The 24,471-nt window shown below is 36.5% G+C and overlaps 1 protein-coding gene across 1 annotated transcript in view; it reads right to left on the bottom strand.

Moving 5' to 3' along the window:
• Nucleotides 1-23,890, bottom strand: part of LOC150099715 (tubulin-specific chaperone A-like) — a 75,234-nt gene extending 51,344 nt beyond the window's left edge. Inside the window, exon 1 of the mRNA XM_090404138.1 lies at nucleotides 23,532-23,890. Coding sequence (XP_090260264.1) covers nucleotides 23,532-23,584 — 53 coding nt within the window. The 5' untranslated portion in view covers nucleotides 23,585-23,890. The remainder of the gene's footprint in view (nucleotides 1-23,531) is intronic.
• Nucleotides 23,891-24,471: the final 581 nt, after the last annotated feature.

Genomic DNA, 24,471 nt, shown 5'->3' with positions numbered 1-24,471 from the left:
TGTTCACCAGCGCTCCAGGTGAGCAATTGGGACTTCCTCATTCAAACTTTCGACATCGTATGAAGAACATGCATGCATCATTTTACAAACGACGAGATGGCAGACATGCACCTTGTTTACCATATTATGTATCCAACTACTATTGAACTGTTCAGTTATGCCTAATAAAGTTTTTTTACACTACTTACTGCCTTGTGTTATTTCTGTATCTTTGTGTCCTTGTTAGTACCTTCCGGTGGCGTTTCCGGTCATGCTTTCATGTGTGAATATGGTTGATTTTATGTTCTCTATCTTCCCTCAAAGTTTGTACGTAGAATTTTGAACCACCCTGTATATATATATAAAGCTGATTATAATAGTCAATGATTCATATTTATTAACATTATTACTGGAGAAGTTAGAGCTCATCAAGAGAGGGCACATATCCACATCAACCATCAATAGATTTTCTTGAATTCATTCACTAGCTGCACTCACCACTTCCAAAGACAATTCACTCCAGTCACAAACCACTCTATTAGAGAAAATCTCTAGTTCTCACTTCTTTCTTGACTGCATTCATTCATTCTCAACTTCCATTGATGCCTTCTCATCTCAATCTACATTACACAGTCCCGATGTCATCTTTAGTCCTCTCTATTGCTAAAGATGATATCAGGACCCACTTCACTATATCTACATCATTACAGAAACCAGAAGAGAGAAAAACTGTGCACGTTAGATGAGGTCAGGTCGTATCAAGGCTTTGAAAAGAGGCAAAACTTGTTATCTTTTGTTTCAAAATTGCAATTATCCTCTGAGTTCCATTTGCAATCTTTTGTAATCTGCTATATGGTCCTTGAACTTCAACTTCCTATCTACTAAAACACCAAGGTCCCTATGCCTGATTAGTTTCTTCTAGCATCACTTTCTTCCAACCAATACAACATAATCTCTTGGATCTCTCATTACACCAAAGCACATAACTTTGTTTACTAATGTCAATTGAAATGACAGCCATTTTCACATCAAGACACTGTGCTAGAACCTGTGGCTCCAGCACAGCGTTTTAATACATTTTGGCAGAAGTTTGACCCATTTCTTGCAGAAATGCAACTTGGATACCTTCTGATACATTACCTCACACACACCAAACCATCACTAACGCAGGGTGATGACCTCTCTGAATCCTGGGTGCTGTGTGACCATCCAAAGCATATACCCAATCATTTTGCCAGTTAAATGACTCTTCAATAGTGAAAAATCTTCTAAAATGTGAAGAGGATATCTCTGAGTCTGTTGTTTGCATACCACCAGAGAAGTGCTTTTGATTTTATCACCCTCAGCCACATAAGTTGTGGTGTTAGGCAGTGTCCAGTAGAACAATGATGGTTCTCACTTCCAGGCTATCAGTTTAATACATGTGACATCGTTCTCTGTGAAACGTTCATCTCTCACAACATCAGTTTCTGCAATCGCAGAGGTTTAAGGCAGGGACGTGCCTTCACAGCCCATACAAGCTGTTGCATCCTAACACAGCATGGTCAACCTATTCTTTGGCAATCAAATGTCTTCTGTATCGTTATAACGATTAATAGTCCGATACACAAACCTCGTACCGAGTGTTTTTAGCATGTTGAAAATAACAGTTGGCAAAATTCCAATCTTGTGAAGTGCTATTACAGCTACATGGTTCTCACGATCTCTCCACCACATGTTAACCTGTAAAACAAGACAACTCTACTGATAAACACAAGAATGTCGGCTGCACACAGCATCACTAATGGAACCAGGCTCGTAAAATTCTGTGGGGCACAGGCAGGTGTGGAAGTTGTAACAGTATTTATGGCAAGATTGTGTTTAGTCAAATATACATGAAATACCTCAAATTGTACATTTGGCTACTAAACACAATAAGAGCTATAAAAAATCTTTTATATCAATTAAACTTTCACGGGAAGGTTTTATATAAACCTTTATAAAAACACTGTTAAAAAGACAGGCACTTCCTTTTTTCCTATTATAATCATAGAATTCCTTCTATGATTATAATAGGCAGAGAGAATTCCTATTATAATCATAGAATTCCTTCTATGATTATATAGGCAGAGAGAATTTATATTTCAGTCGGAAAGCCTCAAACATTTTATCATTAGCTTCAATAGGTAATTTGGCTGATAAAGCAAAGTATTTGACTGAAATTAAACATTTTAAAAATTATTATATTTCTTAAATTTCAATCATTACTCTTAACCTACTTCATTGAATTTACGAGTGTATCAGAAAAATAAATAACTTGCTATCATCTAGAAATAAACATTAGTGGTTCTCTGTACAGTAAACATGGCCATTATAGTAGTACAAAATACTTTACTGTATATGTGCAAAGAAAAACTAAATCCGAACTTAAAATTTTGAGTAATTCTAGAATAAAATTCTTTCCTCAAAACAATTGTGCTTTTAACATTTACTATCCTAGAAATGGTGTCCAAAAGATTAGCGCACGGTCATTCTTACTCTTTTCCAAAAACAGGAAACAGTAACCAATGCAATGATTTTAGGATAATCGGTCTCATCAGCCATATGAGCAAAATATTTTTAGAGATTTTGCTCTCACAAACTGAAGCAAAAATGGAATCCAATTTTTCAGACTTCCAGCTAGATTTAGAAAGAACAGGAGCACCACAGATCACATACTTATACTCCCTATCACTGGAGAGAAATACACTGACCTATAGAAAGTCTTTGATTCTATTTGGTATGATGCCCTTTGAAAAATTCTACATTATGGAATAAATAACAAATACAATTGGTAAGACTGATGGAATCCCTCATCTTCTGAAATAATGGCTGAAATTAAGGGGGGACTATAGCACTCCCTTTCCAATGCAGTGGGGAGTGAAACAGATGCAAGTTATCACCTATGTTATTTTAACTGTGCTTCCTCAAATCTGTTATAAATGAAGCTCTGAAGAACTCTGCTATTGGAATGACTGTAGGAGGAAGAATAATAAACCATTTAAAGTTTGCTGATGATATTGATCTCTTAGGAAAACAAATCAATCTTCAGGAAATCACCACAAAGTTAGCTCATATTCTTAAAATATATGGCTTAACCATCATTGCCCCAAAAATCAAAAACAATCAAATATCTGACCAAGAAGCAAGTTCTGTAGCAGAAACTGAAGAAATCCTGCTCAACAATACATCTATAGAAGAAGTTGAGCACTTAAATATAACTTCCAGAGATGACCTCATTTTCTTACATCTAGTCATGTACTAGAAAATTTCTTTTGTCTATTCTATAAAATCCTTTTAGTAATTGATATGTTTCTATTTATATTTCCTCTTTACTGCCTATTACTTTAACTATGTAACTCACAAGCTTTCAGTCTGTACTCATAGGGGCAATTCCATAAACCCAATCACCATTTGGGTCATTTGGTATGTCTCTTTTTTTCTCTGAATCCTGTCCACCACTTCTACATTTCCAAGAAACCCAGGCAACCAACTCTGTATACAATAGTTCTCTGACCACAATTATCTCTAAATCCCTAGTCACATCAATTTTGTGCAGTATAGTTTATCTATGCAATACAAAAAAACCTATAGTTTTTTTTTATCCAAAGGGAATATAACTTTATACTCCGACAGACTGAACTGGCAACAATTATCCTCTGCTCAAACTGCCAGTCTATTCAAGATCATCTTGCAGGATCTTTACATCACCTTTATTAACTGTTTTCCTCAATTAGATATCATCAGCAAACTGAATATTACCCTGAAATAATTTTTGATATCGCTATATAAATTGAACAGCTGTAATCCAATTACAGAGCCCTGTGGTATACCACCAGTCACTTGCCTTTTCTTGAGAATGAAGTGGGTGTCTATCAGCCACCCACTTCATGCTCATCCCAATTTCCTTTAACTTACATAATAGAGCTTGCTTATCCAACTCATTTTATGGTATAAAGTGAGTAAATTACTAAATAGAGTTTAAGTTCTGGGGACATACAATGCACACAAGATCACTTGGATGATGCAAGAGACACTGACAAGCTATGATAAGCAAGTTATTGTCCCTCTTTATAAGACTGATGCAACCACACCTGAACTATCTGTGGGCTCATATCTGATTGCATTGATTTTTAGGAATAAGGGAAGTGAGGATTCAGAGATAGGTGACCAAAATAAATGATAGGTCTAAGCTACAAAATTTAGTTGACAGGAAGAAATGAGAGGATATGATAGAAACATAATTTATGTAAGGTTTTTTTTTTTTTTTTTTTTTTTTTTTTTTTCACAGCATTATTTTTTAAATGTAAATCTCATTCAAAAAAAGGTTGTAAGCCTATAGTGCATTAGTCTCGTGGATAGTCTAAGGGCTAGTAATCCAGGAACCCTGCTATATAAGAGACCAAATGTAATACCATTTTTCAAATCCCTTCAAGATTTCAATAAACAGTGTGGTGTGATGGTTTAATACTAGATAGCAGCACCATGTTGGAGTGTAGATATGTCATCCATTTAGAAAACCAGGCCCAGCCAGTAAACTACAACAGAAAGGAAATAAACAAGGGGATAACACCTGGAAAAAGAGAGAGAGTTAACAGGGATGCAATGACTAGATTTCTTTCACTCGGAGAAATAATGAATGAGTGGAATGAACTAGTGGAGCTAGGAAATTATGCATTTTGGGTGAGGGACTTAAAGAAAGATTAATGGATACTGTGCAAAAAATGGTTAGTGTGTTGGTTTCCTTTGATGAGTTTTTGGGCTCCATGGAGATGCCAGGATAAGAAAACAAGAAAGAAAAAAAAACTGATAAACAAAAAAGCTGTAGATGACTTATTGACTTATGTGAATTATCAACTATATCTACAGGGCATGTGCAGTCCTTTTCTGCAGATTAAAACTATTTTTGATCTCTACAATAGTTTAGTTTAGGGTTTAATTGTACAAAGAGAGCTAAGATTATACTGCACCAATACATATAACACTGCAGCACACACACTAATAAATAAATACATAAAAACAATAACATAAACAAGTGTTCAATTCTTCTTCTTACACTCCTCTTTTTTACCTTGTAGTGTTGAGGATTTCTATTCACTTAACCACTACCATATCAAGGATAAGGTAGTTAAGCCCTATGCCTCCCAGTGCGTCCAATGTCTGTAGAAGCATGTTCACGGGCTAGTTTGCCTGCACTGGGGGATGAAAAATCCGAGTTTCGGGGTTAAAAAAAACTACCTCTTTATGAGATGGGAATCAAACCCAGGTCTTTCCGACCAAAGGGCTTCGTCTATACTGACTGAACTACGGAGGCTCAAGAGTTCAATTACCACAACTAATATATATATATAATATGTCTATATAAAGGGATGGGTCCCATGCTACCAAGCACGTCCCCGGGCTGGGGATAGGGGAATGGCCTCTGGATACAGAGGTTAGCTGCGAATAAACAGGGAAACCTGTGAATAAGCAGTCGTGGACAATGGGACAGCATCTACCAACAGGAAGTGGTGAGATAGACAGTGGCATGGTTATCTCTATAAAAAGCCACACATTTCCACTGATGGGAATGCGACATGGCGAGATGTAACCGCCATTAAATAAGTTACAGCCCGTTGGAAGTTGGGGCAGCAACAACTCTCATCCTGATCAGCGGAAGATCACCATAAGTGACAACGGTATAAAGGATACTGTGGTAGGCAGATAATCATGAGGAATGAGAAATGGCTAGCACACTGAACCTCTCTAGAAGGCTATTGCTGGACAAGGAAGGCAAGGGGATACCACCTTGTTCTATTTTTCCCCCTAGTAAGATAGCAGTATGGATGGACATTCTAAAAGATAGTAAAGCGCACAATGGCTCAATACTTGTGCACGGCAGGGGAAGAAGCAAGGCTTCCCGGGTCGTACACCAGCGAAATCCTTGTATATTCATTGGGACGTGGAATGTGAGAACCCTCATACAAATTGGAAAATTTGAAGAGAGAAATGGATAGATTAAAAATAGCCATATTGGGAATTAGTGAAACGAGATGGATTGGAACTGGAAACTTTTGGAGTGGTGATTACAGAATCATTTATTCAGGTGATGAGACAGCAAAAAATGGAGTCATGGTGGTTCTCAATAAGGAATGGGGAAGAAGAGTAATTAACTCAGTAAAATGTAGTAGCAGATTGATAATGATAAAACTAGAAGCAAAACCAACAAATATTATAATAATACAAGCTTACATGCCTACTAGCGACCACAGTGATGATAAAGTTGAGAGAGTATATGTAGATATTGAGAATCTAATCAAACTGACCAAGAAGGAAGATAATCTTATTGTCATGGGGGATTGGAATGCAGTCATTGGTGAAGGCAAAGATGGTAGAGAGGTGGGAAAGTATGGACTTGGATGCCGAAATGAAAGCGGAGATAGACTTTTGGAGTTCTGCCACCAATTCAATCTGATCATTAATAATACCTGGTATGAGGTACCAAAAAGAAGAAGGTATACTTGGAAAATGCCAGGGGATATAGGAAGGTACCAAATAGATTATATTATGACAAGAAATAGGTTTAAAAATCAAGTAAAATCATGCAAAAGTTACCCGGGAGCTGATGTTGATAGTGACCACAATTTGGTTTTATTGAAATGTAATCTGAAATTTAAAAAGTTGTCACAAGCAAGGAAAAGGCCCAAATGGAACATAAGTAACCTGAAAACAGAGGAAAACCATAGAAACTATAAAAAGCAAACTGATGAAAGCATTAAAACTGGAGAGAGGGAAAAGAAAAACATACAGGAAAAATGGGCTCATTTGAAGGATACAATCATCAAGGCAGCCAATAACTGCATAGGATTAAGGAAGAAGCAAATAAAAAACAATGGATCAGCCAGGACATTCTAGATCTAATAGATGAAAGAAGAAAATACAAAACCTCCCTAAAGGAAGAAAGCAAAGACAAATATAAACATATAAAAAATATGATAAATAGAAAGTGTAAAGAAGCAAAAGAACAATGGTTTAGACAGAGAAATGTAAAGAAATAGAAGATCTAACAAAGACTGGAAGAATCAATAAAGCTTATAACATTATAAAAGGAATAAGCCAGCAAAACAAGACACGAAGTACAATTATCAAAAATAAACAGGGGAACATATTTATAAATAAGGAAGAAATTTCGGAAAGATGGAAGGAGTACCTAGAAGATCTATATAGTGGAAAAAGATCTAGATGCCAAGGCTATAGAAGATGAAACAAGATTTGATATGGAAGAAATTGGTCCAACTATATTAAAATATGAATTTGAATGGGCACTGAATGAATTGTCAGCCAACAAGGCACCAGGGCACTGATAACATCCCCTCAGAATTAATAAAATACTCAGGAAACATAACTAAGCCATACCTTTTCAAGATCATAGAGGATATTTATGAAACAGGGATCATCCCCAAAGATTTTACGCAATGCTCTATCATACCCATTCCTAAAGTAAATAATGCAAACAAGCGTGAAAATCATCGAACAATGAGCTTAATATCACATGCTTCAAAAATACTACTCAAAATTATACAAAAAAGACTAACAAAGAAGGTTGAAGAATATGTTGGCAATGACCAGTTTGAATTCAGGAAACAGCAGGGGGACAAGAGAAGCAATCCTAGCTCTAAGAACAGTTATTGAAAGAAGAATCAAAATACTCTGATAGTCTTTCTTGACTTGGAGAAAGCCTTCGATAGTATTGACTGGAATCAAACGTTTCACCTCCTAAAAACAATAAAGGTAGATTGGAGAGATAGAAGGCTCATATTTAATCTTTACAAGCATCAAGAAGCCCTAATAGAAGCAGCCAGCAATACAACAAAAACCGCAATAGCAAAAAATACGTAGAGGTGTAAGACTTTCACCCATATTGTTTAAACTGTACATTGAAGATGCAATAAATAAACTGAAAGAACTAAGATAAATGGAATTGATATTAACTGGCTATGGTTTGCTGATGATATAGCAGTTTTAGCTGAAAACGAAAACAAACTGAAAACCACCCTAACAAAGATGGAAAAAATCTTTGTTAGGGTGGCTTTCAGTTTGTTTTCATCTAACATCAGATGACAAATAAAATTTGTCATCTGATGTTAGAGGCTTAATGGAATGAAACAACACTAATAAAGGATTAAAAATATCCACTCAGATCCCACAGAATGTAACAGCTCTATAGCATTTGGCTCAACAGAGCTGTTACATTCTGTGGGATCTGAGTGGATATTATGTTGGCTGAGAAGACAACAGAAGATGCCAAGAAAGCCTATGACCATCTATGTAGACATACAAAATCAGAGTATTCTATTCTATATGCCTGAAAGAGCTGCTGACAAACATCACTAATGGATTATTTGGACAGCATGCAGAAAGAAAATCAGCATAATGGCGTATATATGAATGCTACAACAATAGCATATCTGATGTCATCTGTGCAACATACTCTAATACCTAAAGATTCTAAGGGTGCTCTTGTTTGCAAACCAATGGGTTATATAACAGTCTGATAATGATTTTATTTTGGTGGCATATAACAGACAGCTGTTGATGTTAGAGTGACAAGGGTGGATCATTTGCCATAACTACGGATTGGTGAACTTTGAAATGCTCCAGTTGCAATTCTTAATGCTTGATTGTGGATAGGATCCAACTACTAGTGCATGGTGGTTGCACTGGGTTGGATCTATGCTCTGGCAGAAGCATAGACTTGGGACACAATTTTTGATCTAATCAGTGCATGATACAGATGAAGCAAATAAAATTTGTCATCTGATGTTAGAGGCTTAATGGAATGAAACAACACTAATAAAGGATTAAAAATGTTATTTAATTCTTCCAATATTTTATCTCAGTCACGGAGACATCATCAGGGATTATATGACAACAGCACAACTAAGTGGATCACCTACTATGGACAGACAGGAAGATCAGCCAACATCCACTTGGAAAAACATAAAAACTACATCTGCAGTTCAATTTGAAAGATGGTCCAATCAGGCCTTGTGAGCCACGCTTTAGATACAGAATAAATTGGAAAAGACCATCACAGTAAATTTTAGAAGACTATTTTTGGAAACTGTAGATTATGTTGATTCTCAAAAATCAACATAATCTAAAAAAATATGATTGCATTAAACTTCCTAAAATATAGGAAACACTAATACTCAAATAACCCAATTTACATCCTAGACCACCAACAGGTGCCCACAGAGGGTGCTCCACCTAGTTAGGACTAGAATTTCATCCACGTTTCACTTAGTTGTTCACTTAGTCTTTGCGTGTGTTACAAGTCTCATATTGCAATCCCTGATAATGTCTCAGTGACTGAGATGAAACACTGCAAGAATTAAATAACATTTTTAATCCTTTCTTAGTGCTATTTCACTCCATTAAGCCTCTAACATGAGTTACTCCAGTTACATAAGTTACTTAAGCCTTAACATACGAACATTTGTCAACATTCCCAAGAAATAGAAGATGAAGTGCGAAGAAGAAAATTTTCTGGACAAATATAAGTCCAAGAACTTCACTTTTGGTTCAACTGGGATTCAAGTTTGTCCTGGTCTGAGTTCTATGTTGGGATGTGGACCATGTCTGTGACAAAAAATAGCAGAGTTTGGTGGATAGAAGAAGGAGAGGTGATATGATTGAGACTTTTTAAACTGTTGAGAGGTGGTTACAGGGTTGACACTGGGGAGTTCTTTCGCTTGGTTGAACAGCAGGAAGGAGTGATGACAAGAGGCCATCCCTGGAAGTTACGAAAGGAAACTGTGAGCAAGAGTGGTTTCTTTGCGTGGAGGGTGGCTGAGCCGTGGAATACATTGCCTGATGGAGTGGTGGGAGCGAGAACGGTCAATGAGTTTAAAGAGTGGTATGATAGACTTTGTGTTTCTTAGGGGGGGGGGACCTCCCCTCGATGAGTCTTGACAGATATTATGTTCTTAGGAAGGACCTCCCACGATGAGTTTTTTGACTCCATGGAGGCCTGAATAATAATACACACAAACTGTCTTCTGCCAGGAAAATCAACCCATTTGCAAGCACCATTTTGAAAGATGATCCAAGGCTTGCTGCAGCATTCTTTCTATGATCTTTGTATTACACAAATGGCAAAAGATGATAAAGTCACACACATAGAGGGCATTACTTACAGTTGGAGGAAGTTATTTAATCCGGTTAACCTTGATTGCAAAAATGCAAGACACTTAAGACTGAACCTTGTGGAACTGTCTCCTCTTGGGTAGCAGTCAGGAGAGAGTGGTTCCCCACTCAGAATTAGAAGATTCAGTTGCATAAAAAGTTATTTTAATTACACAGGAAATTCCATGATACCAATGGATTCATTAATGGAAGCCCTAAACATTATGCTAAGCACTATCCAATATTTGTGCAATACTTATATGTCACCTTGGACTCAATCATAGTTGTAGTACCCACGACAGCCTTGAAATCCATTCCTCTCTGAGCAAAACATCTAGTCCTCGAACCCTTGCTAACCACATTCTTGCTCAATTTATAAAGGGAATTAGGAATCATTCCTAGTTCTTTCACTATCAGGCCTGTATGAAAAATTTCCTCTGCATCAATCCTGTAAATTTTTTTAGCAATCTGTCCATCTCAATCATGTTCCTCCTTTTTCACCTATCAACCAGATCTGTGCACAGCAGTCAAGATAGGATCTTACCAAGGCCCTATAGAGATGCACACTGCTTGAAAAGAAGTCAATAGACGCCCCCATGGGCATAGTGCATTGTGCCATGTAATGCACCATGAGTTTGTAGCTGGTATAAATTGGAGAAATATGATGCTCCCAAGTCAGCACAACTACATCTGGGTGAAATAGTGCAAGAAGGGAACTGACAAGTTTGAAAGAGGCATTGCGATAGGATGGCAAGTTGCAGGCCTATCTGTTTGGAAGACTGTTGATAAATTGGGCCATCCCAGGTCAACAATCAGTAATTCATACCGAGATGGAAGCATGAAAATTGCAACACACTCACTGAACATGACGGTAGGGTACTATGGAGAATAATATGTAAAAATCACCAGTTGTCAGCCGAAACGTTAAATTTGGAGTTCCACACATCTACTGGAAAATGAATCTGCACAACATGAGTTTCAATGGTAGGACTGCAATATGCAAGTCCCACATTACCCGAACCAACATGCGTCATCATCTTCAACGGTGCAAAGAGTGTTTACAATGGGATGCAGAAGTTTTGAAACCTCTGTTATGGAGCTATGAATCATGCTACACCAGGGGTCGCCAACGTTATTTGCCCATCGACCCCTTCAAGAGTTTCTTGACTTTTTATCGACCCCCTATATTTTACTATTATGTAATTATAATAGGACAAGCAAAAAAAAGACGCTTATGTAAGTTTTTAGATTGTTTATTTTATAGTTACAGTGTTTATTGTATGTATAATATAGTATATATTATTATATTACTATTACTATCACTAGTAATATCACTGGTATTACCAGTGATATTAATAAACTACTGGTATTAATATCACTGGTATTACTACCAGCGCTGCTCAACTCTTCAACATAGAGAAGTTTAATTCGTGAATGAATAACGATTGAATTATAATATGTATGTTGATGAATTTTAGAACATTAATGCTCATTTGTATGTCGATGTGCAAAAATGAGACTGGGATCGAATACTTGTAAGTATCAGTAAATAAGAACCACACACGTGTTGCAATCTCGCTCCCACTGCACCGGCCAGCAGGAACCACCAACATCCATTTATTGGAAAATACATCATTTTGGCCTACTTGATTGACCTCAGTAACTATTTTCATACGTACTGATTAAAAGTGAATTAAGAGTGAATCGTGGTACTGATCCCACGATTCACTCTTAATTGCGTTGTCATTACCTCCATGTCTTTTGTCATGGAGGTAATCCAAGTTAACCGAATTAAATATTACCCATACAATGATGTCTTATATTTTTCTGTCGACCCCCAATCGACCCCAGGGGGTCAATATAGACCCCTTTGGCGACCACTGTGCTACACCATCTACTGAGCAGATGGATGAGTGTGTGTAACCCAAACCATGAAATTTAGAGGTGGCAGTGTGATGGTATTGGTCCTGTTTTTCCTGGTTTGGCCTCTATTTGTGGTACCATGAACACTGAGCTCAGAGAAGTATCTGAACATTTTGGACAATGCAATGCATCCTATTTTGTGAACATTTCTACTGAACTGACATTGTCTCTTTCAACAAAACAATGTATTGTATCATATACTGTTAAATTGTGAATGAATACAATTCACTAAGGAATGTTTCATTCATAATTTGACAAGTTAAAACCCTTGAAAAGGATATGCTTGTATTTTAGTATAAGTTGTATATAGCCTGACAAATATTGGATACCATAATTAGTGTAAAACTTGTGAATATTCCCGTGTAAATACCTACTAAATTGTATATTAGACAATGAATTTGTTATTTACATATTTTCTGTTAGAATTGATATAAAAGAATTACTGTGAAAAGAATTGCATGTAACCAACTGTGATTATAAGGTCAAAGTACATGGGCAAGACACCGAATTAGTAAGTTGCCTCAAGCGGTCCTGCATGCATACAGCACGTGGCGACCTAAGTTTTTGGGGAAGATGCTACAGAAAGACAAAACCCACGAGTGCAAAAGTCTGAGGTGTCGGATCGTGATTAGAGGGATCGCGGATTTCAAGCCCTACGATGAACGAATAGTGGATTTTCGAAGCAACGGGCGACTCCCGGAAAAGATGGTGGCCAGGTAGCATGCCCTATGGATGCAGAATTGCCTCGTGCTAAGAATATTCTAGGCATTGATGATCAGTATACAGACTCCATGAGGACCAACCTAAGCTGACAGGAATTTTAGCCTTAACATAGAGGGAAGAAAATGTTTGGAAGGAAAAGGAATCCAAGAATCGAAAGGACAAGCATGAGGAATCCTTGATTTTGGTATAGTAAACCTTTAATCAAGTAATGTGAGAGAGGAAGGTAATTGTAACTTAAGAATCTTAGACCTTCATAAAGTTTTGAGACTATCTAAAATTAAGACATAACTGTGATATTTTATTCATAGTCGGTGAGCAATATTTGCTATGTATTATAATTGTACTTGTGTTGATTGCTAGCTATGTTTAAGAGCTGTAGAGATGTCTAATCCAGACAGCTTGATTAACACCTAAAGGTCATTATTGGTTTTATAATCTAAGAATGAGAGCTTTGAATCTTTGAACATAATGTTTTTGTAGTATTAATTACTGTGTGATGTATATTGATTATATTTTACTTTGTAATCTATTAGTACATGATAATTGAAAGTTCTTTATTCTGTATGACGATCATTATGTTAAATTGCTTTTATTTGCTTTTGCTCTTATTAATTTGGTTGCCTGTGTCTAAGAATCCGATGCACCACTCAAATTATTCGGATCTAAGTGGGAGGTAATTGTTAAGTAAGACGACGACTGCAAACATGGTTGATTATAGAAGATATTGATAATTGTTAACTTAGTATAGAAATAGATTAGATTAACCACGTGCATATCTTCTTGACTGAGAAGTTTTTCCAATCTAAGGGTTCTGGGTGGCACAGCAGAACAAATAAATTTTCCCAGAACCTTAAGAAGTTAACTTCAGAAGCTTTGTTACTAAGCAGTTGGCTTAACCTTGAGACAATCTCTTTGTAGATCAGACTTGCACACGTGATAATCTGAGGGGCTGATGTATATAATAGTAAGACAAAGACAGATGCATTATAGGCACTGCTGAGATAGGACAAATTATTCAAGAGATAGTTAAACCATATTAAGTAAATATCAACTATTAACTACTACAACATTATAACAATACGGCTTCTGCTGTAACTGTCAGTTCGCGGACATGAATGTCACCACACTTGACTGGCTTCCAAAGAGCCCTGATCTCAATCCTATTGAATATCTATTGGTTGAACTGGAGCATCGGATAAGGTCAAGGGATGTTTGCCACACAGCAGTCCAGCACCTCATTACATACCTCCAGTGAGAACTATCCAAAATTCTCATTGTTCGCTATCATACACTAGTGGAACGTATGCCACACAGGATTGTTGTAGTCATTGCAATGAAAGGAGGTCCTACAACTTATTAAGGTAGGTGCCATGGCTGCTTGTTCCTTACACTATGGTGTCCATTGACTTCTGTGCATACTGCGAGTCTATTTAAATCATCCTGCAACATTTTAACATCACCTTTACTGACTATTGGTCTACCTAATTTTGCATCATCAGCAAATAACTGAATATTTCCACTCACATAATTTCCTATATCATTAATGTACAAATTAAATAGTAGTGGTCCCAGTATAGATTTCTATGGCATGCCAATAGTCACAAGCCTTCTACAGGACTCTACTGTAGAAAGTTAGAGTCGAGTAGAAGGCCCGTGACTAATAGCATGCTAGTCACAGGCCTTCCACTTAACTCTACCCTTCTACACTAGGACTCTACTCCTGAATAAACTATGGTCTGGTGTCTCTCCACCAACCACCCTCTTGTGCTGCACATGACCACTCTCCAAGCAAAAAATCTAGTCCTCCCACCTTGTTCAATTTCCAAAGATGATCCTAGTTCTTCCACCATCAGTGCCACTATGCAAAATTTACCATGTATCAATACTGTAAAGAATTCCATGCAGTTTTCTGTCAATAGCCAGCAGTACCATAGTACAGGTGTCCTTTGCTTAACGTGGGATTTGATTAACGCATCAAAATTAATTGCGACAATCACTTTATATACATGGCAAGAGTTTTAATTAACATGCCTTTAAATTTACCACGCAAAAACATGCAAGCTACGAGGAGTGTTTCCTGGCTGAGAGAAAGAAAGTCGTGAGCATAAGCTCCAATTGTTCTGCTGTATTTACAAATTATGTTCTTTGTAAATTTTACAGCCCATTAATCATGTCAAAGAATAAGAGCAATTCTACAACTGGGTTTTTAAGTGAAAAAAAGGGGAGGAAAGTAATTACCTTAGATACAAAACTTGATATAATTAAAAGATATAAACGTGGTGAAAGTAAAAGTAAGATTGCAATCGAATTTTGTTTTAACGAGTCTACAATATGGACTATTTTATCCAAAGCTGATGAGTATTGCGAGCAAGGTAAAGTTGCATCTACATCTGCAAGTATGCAATGCACATGCAACCGAAGTGATATAATGGTTCAAATTGAAGATCTGTTGATTATTTGGCGAAGACTGCAATCAAAAGCAATTCCAATTAGTGCCTATAATATATCATGGCCAAAGCTCTAAGCCTCTTTTCCAGACTTAAAAAGAGACTAAATATAAAGAAGACAATTCAAAATTTGCAGCTAGCAAAGGTAGCTTAAAAATTTTAAATCTAGTGCTGGACTAAAGAATGTGAACATAACAGGTGAAGCTGCAAGTGCCAATGAAGATGCTGCATCTACATTTCCTGCTGAGCTGCAGAAAATTATTGAAGAAAATTATTACGATTACCACCAAATTTTCAATGTAGATGAAACTAGCCTCTAATGGAAAAAAATGCCATCTAGAACATTTATATCAAAAAATGAAGCAGCACAGCCTGACTATAAAGTATCAAAAGATCGCTTAACTGTTATGCTTGGAGGGAATGCTAATGGAGATTTTAAATTGAAGCCACTGCTTGTCTATCGAACTCAGAACCCAAGGGTTTTAAAAGGATGTAACAAGAACTCTTCACTTGTAATTTGGTGGCCGAATCAAAAAGTTTGAGTTACCTAAAGCCTATTCGAAGACTGGTCTAAGTCTTATTTAACCTTATTTCAAGAGAAATAACTTAGTTGTTGGAAGTTTTTCCGCTAGGATATACAATAAATTAAAGATACCAAGAAATTATATACAGTCATACCCTGACTTACATATAAGAAACCACGTAACTCCGGATTCGCGTAAGTATTCCCGTCCCGCTTCACGCCTCACCACTAGTCGTATCTTTCAGGCGTCGGCCGCATTTGCCAGTGTCGCACATGCTGTGAACAAGCACTGATGTGTTTCGCGTGGTCTCCATTCATACACGATTTTTATAGTCTACAAATCTTGCGATTGTTTAATGTTATGTTCTTGATAAAAATTTTATCACATAAAAAATAATAATGTCATCCAAAAGAAGCAAGTCCGATTCTTCTACAGCTGTCAAGAAAAGAAAAACATTGACTTTGGAAACAAAACTCAACATTATTAAGGATTTTGAAGGCGGAATGAAAATTTGTGAGCTAGCAAAGAAGTTCAATCTACAGGAATCCACAGTAAGAACAATCATAAAAGAAAGGTTTACAGATTTTGGAGGACATAGATTCTAACAAGGAATGAACTGTAGCCACAAGGCAAAAGGCAAGGAATAAAAAATTCATTAGCTTGCTAAGAAGAAATTTTGCATGACAAGAAAAAGACATTATGCTATAAGACGAATCTATTAGATTTTATGAAACCATCAACATAACTTTCTTTCTTTTTTTTTTATGTATGAAAAACTACAATTATGATTATATTTCTTAAAAAATATAGGCGTTTTTGTAAACTTTTGGTCCCAATTGTATGTTTGTATATATAAATTACATGCACAATTATACCCCAAGTTACGCGAATTCGACTTAAGCACTTTTTGTTGGTCCCACCTACCGCGTAACTTCAGGATTTTACTGTACTTGGTTTAATCCTTTATCCAAGTGTAAGCAAACAAAGTTTGCTCCTAAAATATAATCAGGACTGGGGCAACTCGTATCAAGATGCTAATAACTTCACTTCACTTGCCTTAGTATCCCATAATGCAAAGCACATATCCTTACGGGTACGTATAATGCTTTGCATTATGGGAAGGGTCACTATCCAGATGAGGTTTCAACCTTTATTGAGGTCTCATCACCTCTGGGTCTGGCTCCCACTGACGAGACCTCATTAAAGGTCGAAACTGGTCTGAGTAGTAACCCTTCCTATAATACATAGCATTATATATGTCCATAAGGTTATGTACTTACGAGAACTGAGAATTAATGTGTAGCTGGTGGAGGTAGCATGTGTCTTCCATGGCAATAAATTGCCCAAAAAAAGACTGTCGTAAGTTTGAGTCTAGTCGCCAACTAGAGGAACTTTTACTAAGCCTTTTTGTCAGCCTGGTTGGCTGAGTGGTTAGCGTATCCACTCTCCAACACAAAGGCTGCAAGTTCAAATCCTGCCATGGGAATGGATGTTTGTGATAGTCTGTGGAAAATACTAGTAGTGGGTGGTAGGTGGCATCGGTGTAGAAGATGGAGATGGTAGCTGTGATTCATCGTAGTTGGTGGATCGAGTGGTGGTGACAGTTGTAGAGTAGGTGCCCTCTCTAGATGAGTCTTTAGACTCCCTGGAGGTGTCACATAATAATAATAATAAAAAGTTTGGCGATTCTGTGATGGCTAACCACAAGGAACAGGGAGTGTGTGTGTGTGTGTGTGTGTGTGTGTGAAATTTTGTTTTCGTTTGGGTAAAACTGCAGCTGAAACTAGTGTTATGATATTATTCGTGACACCTCCAAGGAGTCTGAAGACTCATCGCGGGAGGACACCTATTGTACAACTCTCTGTCTCCACCACTACACCGAACCTCTACTACCAATCATCAACATCAGCGCCATCTACTGGCCACTACCACCACAGCTAGTGTTTTTTTGTCTGTATATTGCGTATGTTCTGATGGGCCGATTTGTCTGTATGTAGGATGAAAAACCAGAGTTTCCGGGAGGGGGAAACCCTGCTACCTCCGTATGAGATCGGCTAACTCACCTTTGATTGAAAAACGTCCATAATATACCATAGAAAAATATTATTCTATTTCATACAGCATACTAGCAATGCTTATGCTAACAGTGTACACCAGTATATAAAGACTGTTTATACAAGGTTATGTAACTGGAATCAGAGATAATCAATGATTGATTTCTGACTGGATCCAGAATTACTAATTACATCATGATTTAAAAATTCATGGATAAAAAAAATAAATAACTGCAATAACACAAATATTACATAGCTACACACAAAGCAAACTACCACAACTCTAAGAGCAAGGATGGTCAATTTTTTTTTACTTCATTTCGATATATTTCATTTGCTTGTTGCATGACACGGATGAAAGTGGTTCGCCGAGGTAGCTCTTTCAGTTTACCAGCACCAGTATAAGTACATGCAGAACGAAGTCTACCCAAGATGTCCAAAACTGTGTTCTCTATATTTCCTCGAGATATGTTTTGCAAGCCTTTAATGACAATGCTTTAGGTAAAATGCAGGTCTATGATTGATTTTCCTGTTTCAAAAAAAAAAAAAAAAATGGGAACATCAGTTGAAGACCAACCACAAACTGGCTGACTTTTGACAAGCAGAAATGATGAAAACATCAAAAGGGTTTGCAATGCAATCAAAGAAGATTGTCGAAAGATCATTGAGCAAGTTTCTGAAGAGACAAATTTGTCATGGAGTTTGTGCCAGCAAATTTTAACAGAAGATTTGCAAATGAAACTTGTGTCTGCTAATGTGTGTGTTGTTCTTGATGAAAAACAACATGGCAGTTGTTTGCCATCCTCCCTACTCACCTGATCTCTCTCCATGTGACTTTTTTTTTTTTTTTTTTTTATTCTCACAGTAAAGAAAACCATGAAAGGACAGCGATTCGTTGATGTGAACGAAGTGAAAGAAAAGTTGCTGGAGGCTATAAACAGTATTCCAGCTGAACAGTTCCAGAGCTGTTTCCAGCATTGGTAAAAAAGTTGGACACGTGCACTGACTCACATGGGGAGTACTTTGAAGGAGACTAGAATATGGTATTATAAAGTTTAATATATTTTTTTTAAAATAATTCTGGTTATTTTTGGGTACCTCTTGTATATTATCTATTTTAATATTAACTGCCATCTTCAATAAAAATTATGTTTAAACAGCTAAATGTGCAACTTGTTCTATAGGTTTGCTACTGAGAATAGAATGCAGCAGATGTCTTCTGCTTTCCTATCTGTTTACATTTCATAAAAATCAATGGTACTTACATACAACAACCTATTTAAATATTTCAATTTATTTTATTTAATTATAACATTAAACATTTTATTTTGGTTTTATGAAAATGAGGATGTGGAGGAGACTCATCATCAACAGTGACCTTAAGTGGGAGAAGCTGCAGAAGAAGATTTTGGCTTTATGAAACCTGAAAAATAGTCTAAAAATAAAAAAAGGAAGAAACTGCACCAAATAAAAGTATGCACTTGTTTTGCTGAAGACATTTTACTCAGAATGTAGTTTTGCAGATGAAATGGAGTTATCTCCTTGTCAATGAAAAGCCAAGAGTAATATTTAGTCTTTGTGATAACAAACTTGATGAGTAAGTTTATGAATAAGATAAAAACAACAGCTATCAATTCAATGTTAGTTAGTGTAAACTTTGGCATGATTAGATATTCAATCGGATGCTTGGAGTAACTAACAAGGCTAGAGTTCTTGAAGTTCAAGGGCTACATAGCAAATCCCTCGATTAGTGCACCTAATGCATTCTTTAAAAAAGGTACATTAATCGAAAAAGGACTAATCGAATATAATAACCTATGGGAAAATGTATAATTCGTTCCTCAGATTTCTCTTTTGACCCCTAATTTTTTTTATAAAAGAATTAGGGTATGTCTCAGGGCCTAGTTAAAGGAAAACCATGAAGCTGAAAGACAATAAAACATATTCAGAATATAAATTTATTATTCTGCTTCTTAACAGAGAATTGAGCTAACTTAGTTTCGCAGGCATTCTGTTTCTTTTTTTCATACAACTGACGATATAGTCCTATTGCCTCTTCTGCAAATTTTACTGGTTCTCTCTAAACCACGGTCAGTTTCTAAGCATTGCTGCTTAAAATTTTTGATTGTACGAAAACTATTTTCAAATTGTTTCTGTGAAACCTCTTTTGGGCTTGTCAGTGATTAAATTTTCTTCATATTCTGAATCTTCTCGCTGTGTGTCTAAATTTAGCAGGTCGGAATCACTCAACTTCTCAGAATGAGATTTAATTAACTTAGATTCATTTGAAAAGCCTCTAAAATCATTTGCACAATGTGGAAGACTGTGCTTCCAAATGGCTCACATATTGCTAGCAGTAATTTCATTCGACTTTGCGACTTTATAACCAGGCTGAGATTTCTCTGATTTGGCTAGAAAAGTCTTGGAAGGCCGGTTTCATCGACATTAAATATTTGTTGGTCACAATAGTCTCCTTCTTACAGAAATTCTTTTACTCATGATTAAAGATTAGGAAAATAATTTAAAATAAAAAAGTAAGGAAAACAATTGCACGTGATATGATCAGAAAAATGCTATGTTAAGCAGACTACATAAATTTGGGCAGTAAATTTGGAACATAGTGTAGTATGCCATTAAAAAATAACTTTTAAAATGTTTCAAATTGGTAACTAAATTATTTCATCCTGGTGACTAGTTAGCCATAAAAAAATGTACAGATCAAAAATTTTTAAAATCTGCGACATTTATTTTTAAGATGTATATAGGCACACTAATTGAATTTGGGTATCGAAAAAAAATAACTCGCTAATCGAAAACGCATTAATCCGGGGAGCATTAATCGAGGGTTTGCTGTACAACTCAGAGGGTAATTGTGATATTGAAAAACCAGTGTTGCAGTATCACAAAGGCATGGATATGACCACACTTGGACGACTGTGCAGATTTGGTCTCCTGAGTTCGAAAGAGATAAATAAGCTGTGAGGTTTAAGAAGAGTTCTAAAGATGATATCAGGATTATAGAATGTAGATTAAGAGGATACACTAAGAGTATGTGGACTGCAGACACAGGAGAAAGGTGATATAACAGACATTTATAAACTTTTGAGAGGACATTATAGGATATTATCAGATGATAAAAGTTTTCATTACATAAAAGGCAGAGAGAGAGAGAGAGAACAAGGGGGGGAGGGGGAGCATCTATGGTAGTTCTGTTTGTGTGCAGTTAAGAAAGGGATGTGGGCTAAATTTTTCTCTCAGAAAATTGTGAGTGAGTGCACCTAATCCAATGTGAATAAGTTTAGAAGGTGTGACAGATGGTCACACCCAAATTCACCTAAATGCTCTATGAGGACACTAGCACAAAGAACTCTCACACAAATACAAATAATATAAGAAAAATAAGCCAAGAGAATAGGGCATTCTGCAGAAACTCTCAGTCAAAATATTCAAGTTATTCTTAATCAACTTTCTGCTGTCATAAAAAATTGTTCAATTTTTGATATTTAATACATCTTGGAATTGATCTGTGATATCCCAATCCATGATGTATAACAGGACAAGGCATGCTCACTGTGTGGAATACTTGCTAATTCCACATTTCTTAATCCCCCCCCCACCTCTTTTTTTTTTTTTTATATATATATATTCAATAAGGTAAATGAATCCTTTAGAATATCAAGTGATTTTCTTCCTTTATTTCATCTGTTTTCCTCCCCCCATTTTTTCCCATTTGTAATTTATATTTTATTATTAACAGGCCTCCAGAGGCAAAAGCACATTATAAAAGATTTCATTCACTAGCAACATATATTGTATTAAACTCATTCTTCCAACACACTCAGGCAAAATCACCTACAATATTCTGGGAGATGTCTATAGTTAATATACTGCGTTATAATAACATGAATAAGCGCTTGCTAAATTAATATGCCTAAACAGCTTGGTCTCCCTCCACATTATCTGGCACACAAAAAAACGTGGTATGTATTTTCCCCATCATACTTTAACTGCAAACATCACACAGCTTCATACTTTATGTCACTTCATTCTAATGTCTCAATTTCGAATGAGCAGAATTCATTTGTATCTTATAGATGCTGTTAACGCTACAGTATTTTTCTGAAAGAATGATTTAATCAGTAACACAATATACCCTACTTTATTCTTAATATCTGATTCTAACACTGTAATTCTTTATTACTATAGAAAGGAAGCTTCTCTTCAGCAACAGCACATGCTCTCTTCAATGCCTAATTCAGCTCTGTCTAAAGCTATTCCTTCAATATGCAAAGCATTTGACAGGATACTATGCTCTATCATGTAAACTGGCACAAGAAGCAAGAGAAGATAAAGGATCAGCAGTGTGCTGCAGGGCTCTTCATGTGGGTTATTGCTATCTGATTTTTACATTACTGATTTTGGGAATGATTTGAGGAGAAACATCCAGTTGTTTGCTGACAATGAAGGAACTGAGGTAGGCCAACAATAATAAAAATGAGTACAAATACTTCAGATGATTTAAACAGACTGACATCATGTTGCAGTTTAATATGGCAAAGTATAAATTATGCACTCTGGGATGAAAAGATTACAAACTTAATTCTGCACGGATGGAAGTGGGCTACAGAAAATTGTTAAAACTAGAGATTTTAGGTGTTGGTGGACAGGGAGTGAAAGTTCAGAGATCATACTACAAAGAAGACAAATAAGCTCATAAGATTGCAAGAGGATGCTGACGAACTCACCAAAGAAGCACAGATAAGGATTAACATTATCACTGATGCTATTCTCTCGCTTTATAAGTCTTTGATATGAATACGATATGATATGGAGCAAAGGGATAGAATCATAGGTTACTAAAAGGGCTTTTATAGGAGTGATGCAAAAGAAATTTTTCAATACATAAGGAAAGAATATGACAACCCCTAAAACTTGTAAATCAATGCCTAAACGATTTTGGTTTTCTCCTTCCACATTATCTGGTGTGCAGAAAAATCTGTGGTACATATTTTTCCTTTATGTGCATATTTTGATTTATCTCTTTCAAAAGAAGTTCTATGCAGAGATAAAATGTTCTATGCAGAGATAAAATGTTCTATGCAGAGGATGCTATCAAGATTTATTAGTTTTAATTTATTAATATAAGTTTCCACTATTTCACTAATAATGTGTATATTTATTTCCTACATACTGATAACTTTTTTGTTATTCTTTTGTAAATGACAGTTAAATTTCTTTTTTTCTTTTTCCCCATAAAGGGTTCCCTTCTAGATATAGCGATCAGCGATGTAACTATGCCTTTTCGCTACCCCCCCCGCAACTTTCAGTGGCTCCTTTCTGCAGTTTTGAGGAGGCCTTAGAGCCATCAAAAATCACGCTAAAGCCCAAACTATTGGGTTTCGCAGAATGGTAATTACTTCCTTATCAACATTCATGTTCACTACCCACAAGATTGGGTTACAGTCCATCTCTAGTATGACCAAGGTCTAAAAAAAAAAAAAAAAAGAAAGGGTACTCATCTGGCACCCTTCTCAAATAAAATTGTACGCGTTAATGCAGAATTCAACACAACATAGTAAGGCTCTACATAGCTAAAACAAACATAACAGGTCGGCATAATATGTCACTAGTTACACATCTCATTAAAAATAAAAACTTGACAAGACGAATTTTAAAAAAATAATATATTTTTCTACCTTTTGACTACACCAGTTTTAATCCTCAGTTGTCTTATACGAGGATCAGCCATTCTTTATAAAATATTTAATACAGCATGTAACAGAAGAAAAGGAAAGAAAATGACAGCTACTATCCACACTTCCAACACAAGCCTAACAAAAACGTGCAGCCAACGCTAACGCCAAGAAAATGCAGCAATCTGTCAAATGTGAAGTGGGGGGGAACGCAGGACATATATGGCGCAGAGGGTGAAGCTTGACGCTTTTTATATTCCCTGTTGTCCTTTTCGGGAGCAGTGATGGGAGAGATTTGTGAGCTATTTTAACTCGCCCTGAGTGGGCAAAAGTGGTTATACGCGGTTGTGTTAGGATGGCTTTCGGCCGTTTATGTTTTCAGTGGTCATTACCGTCATAGTTTCCGGCTTATTGTATTAGCTGGTTTGGATGCGTAGATGTTTTCATAAAGAATTTTTCTGCTAGGGAGCGTAGTAGTGGAGAGATGTTGGGGATATTTATGTTCCGGTGGATCTGGGCGTTCCTGATGAACCACGGGGCGTCCAGTATCATTCGCAGGCACTTATTCTGTAGTCTTTGAAGCATGAGGATGTTTGTCTTGGAGGTATGGCTCCAGGCTGGGGAGGCGTATCACTGTCTTGTAGAGTAGAATTTTGTTTCTTGAGCTTAGTTTGCTGTGATGTTGTTCAAGGGGTATAGCTGGGCGATAACTTTTGAAGCTTTGGTGCATGTGCACTTGATGTGGCTGTTGAGGCATAATCGTTTATCGAGAAGTATTCCGAGGTATTTTGCTTCAATTTTTCAGGGAATTTTAGAGTTGAACAGGGTGATGTCTCCTTTGGGGGATGCTCGTCTTCTTGTGAAGAGTATCGTTGTGCTTTTCTGGGGTTTAATTGTAGTCACCAGTCCTTAAGCCATTTTTCTAGCTTCAGGATGGTGTCTT

The sequence above is a fragment of the Typopeltis vanoorti genome, chromosome 14, assembly GCF_054136105.1.
Source record: "Typopeltis vanoorti isolate ZY-2024b chromosome 14, IOZ_Tvanoo_1.0, whole genome shotgun sequence".
Classification (NCBI taxonomy): Eukaryota; Metazoa; Arthropoda; class Arachnida; order Uropygi; family Thelyphonidae; genus Typopeltis; species Typopeltis vanoorti.
The sequence above is the reverse complement of the archived record's forward strand: the minus strand, read 5'-3'. Positions and strand labels throughout refer to the sequence as shown.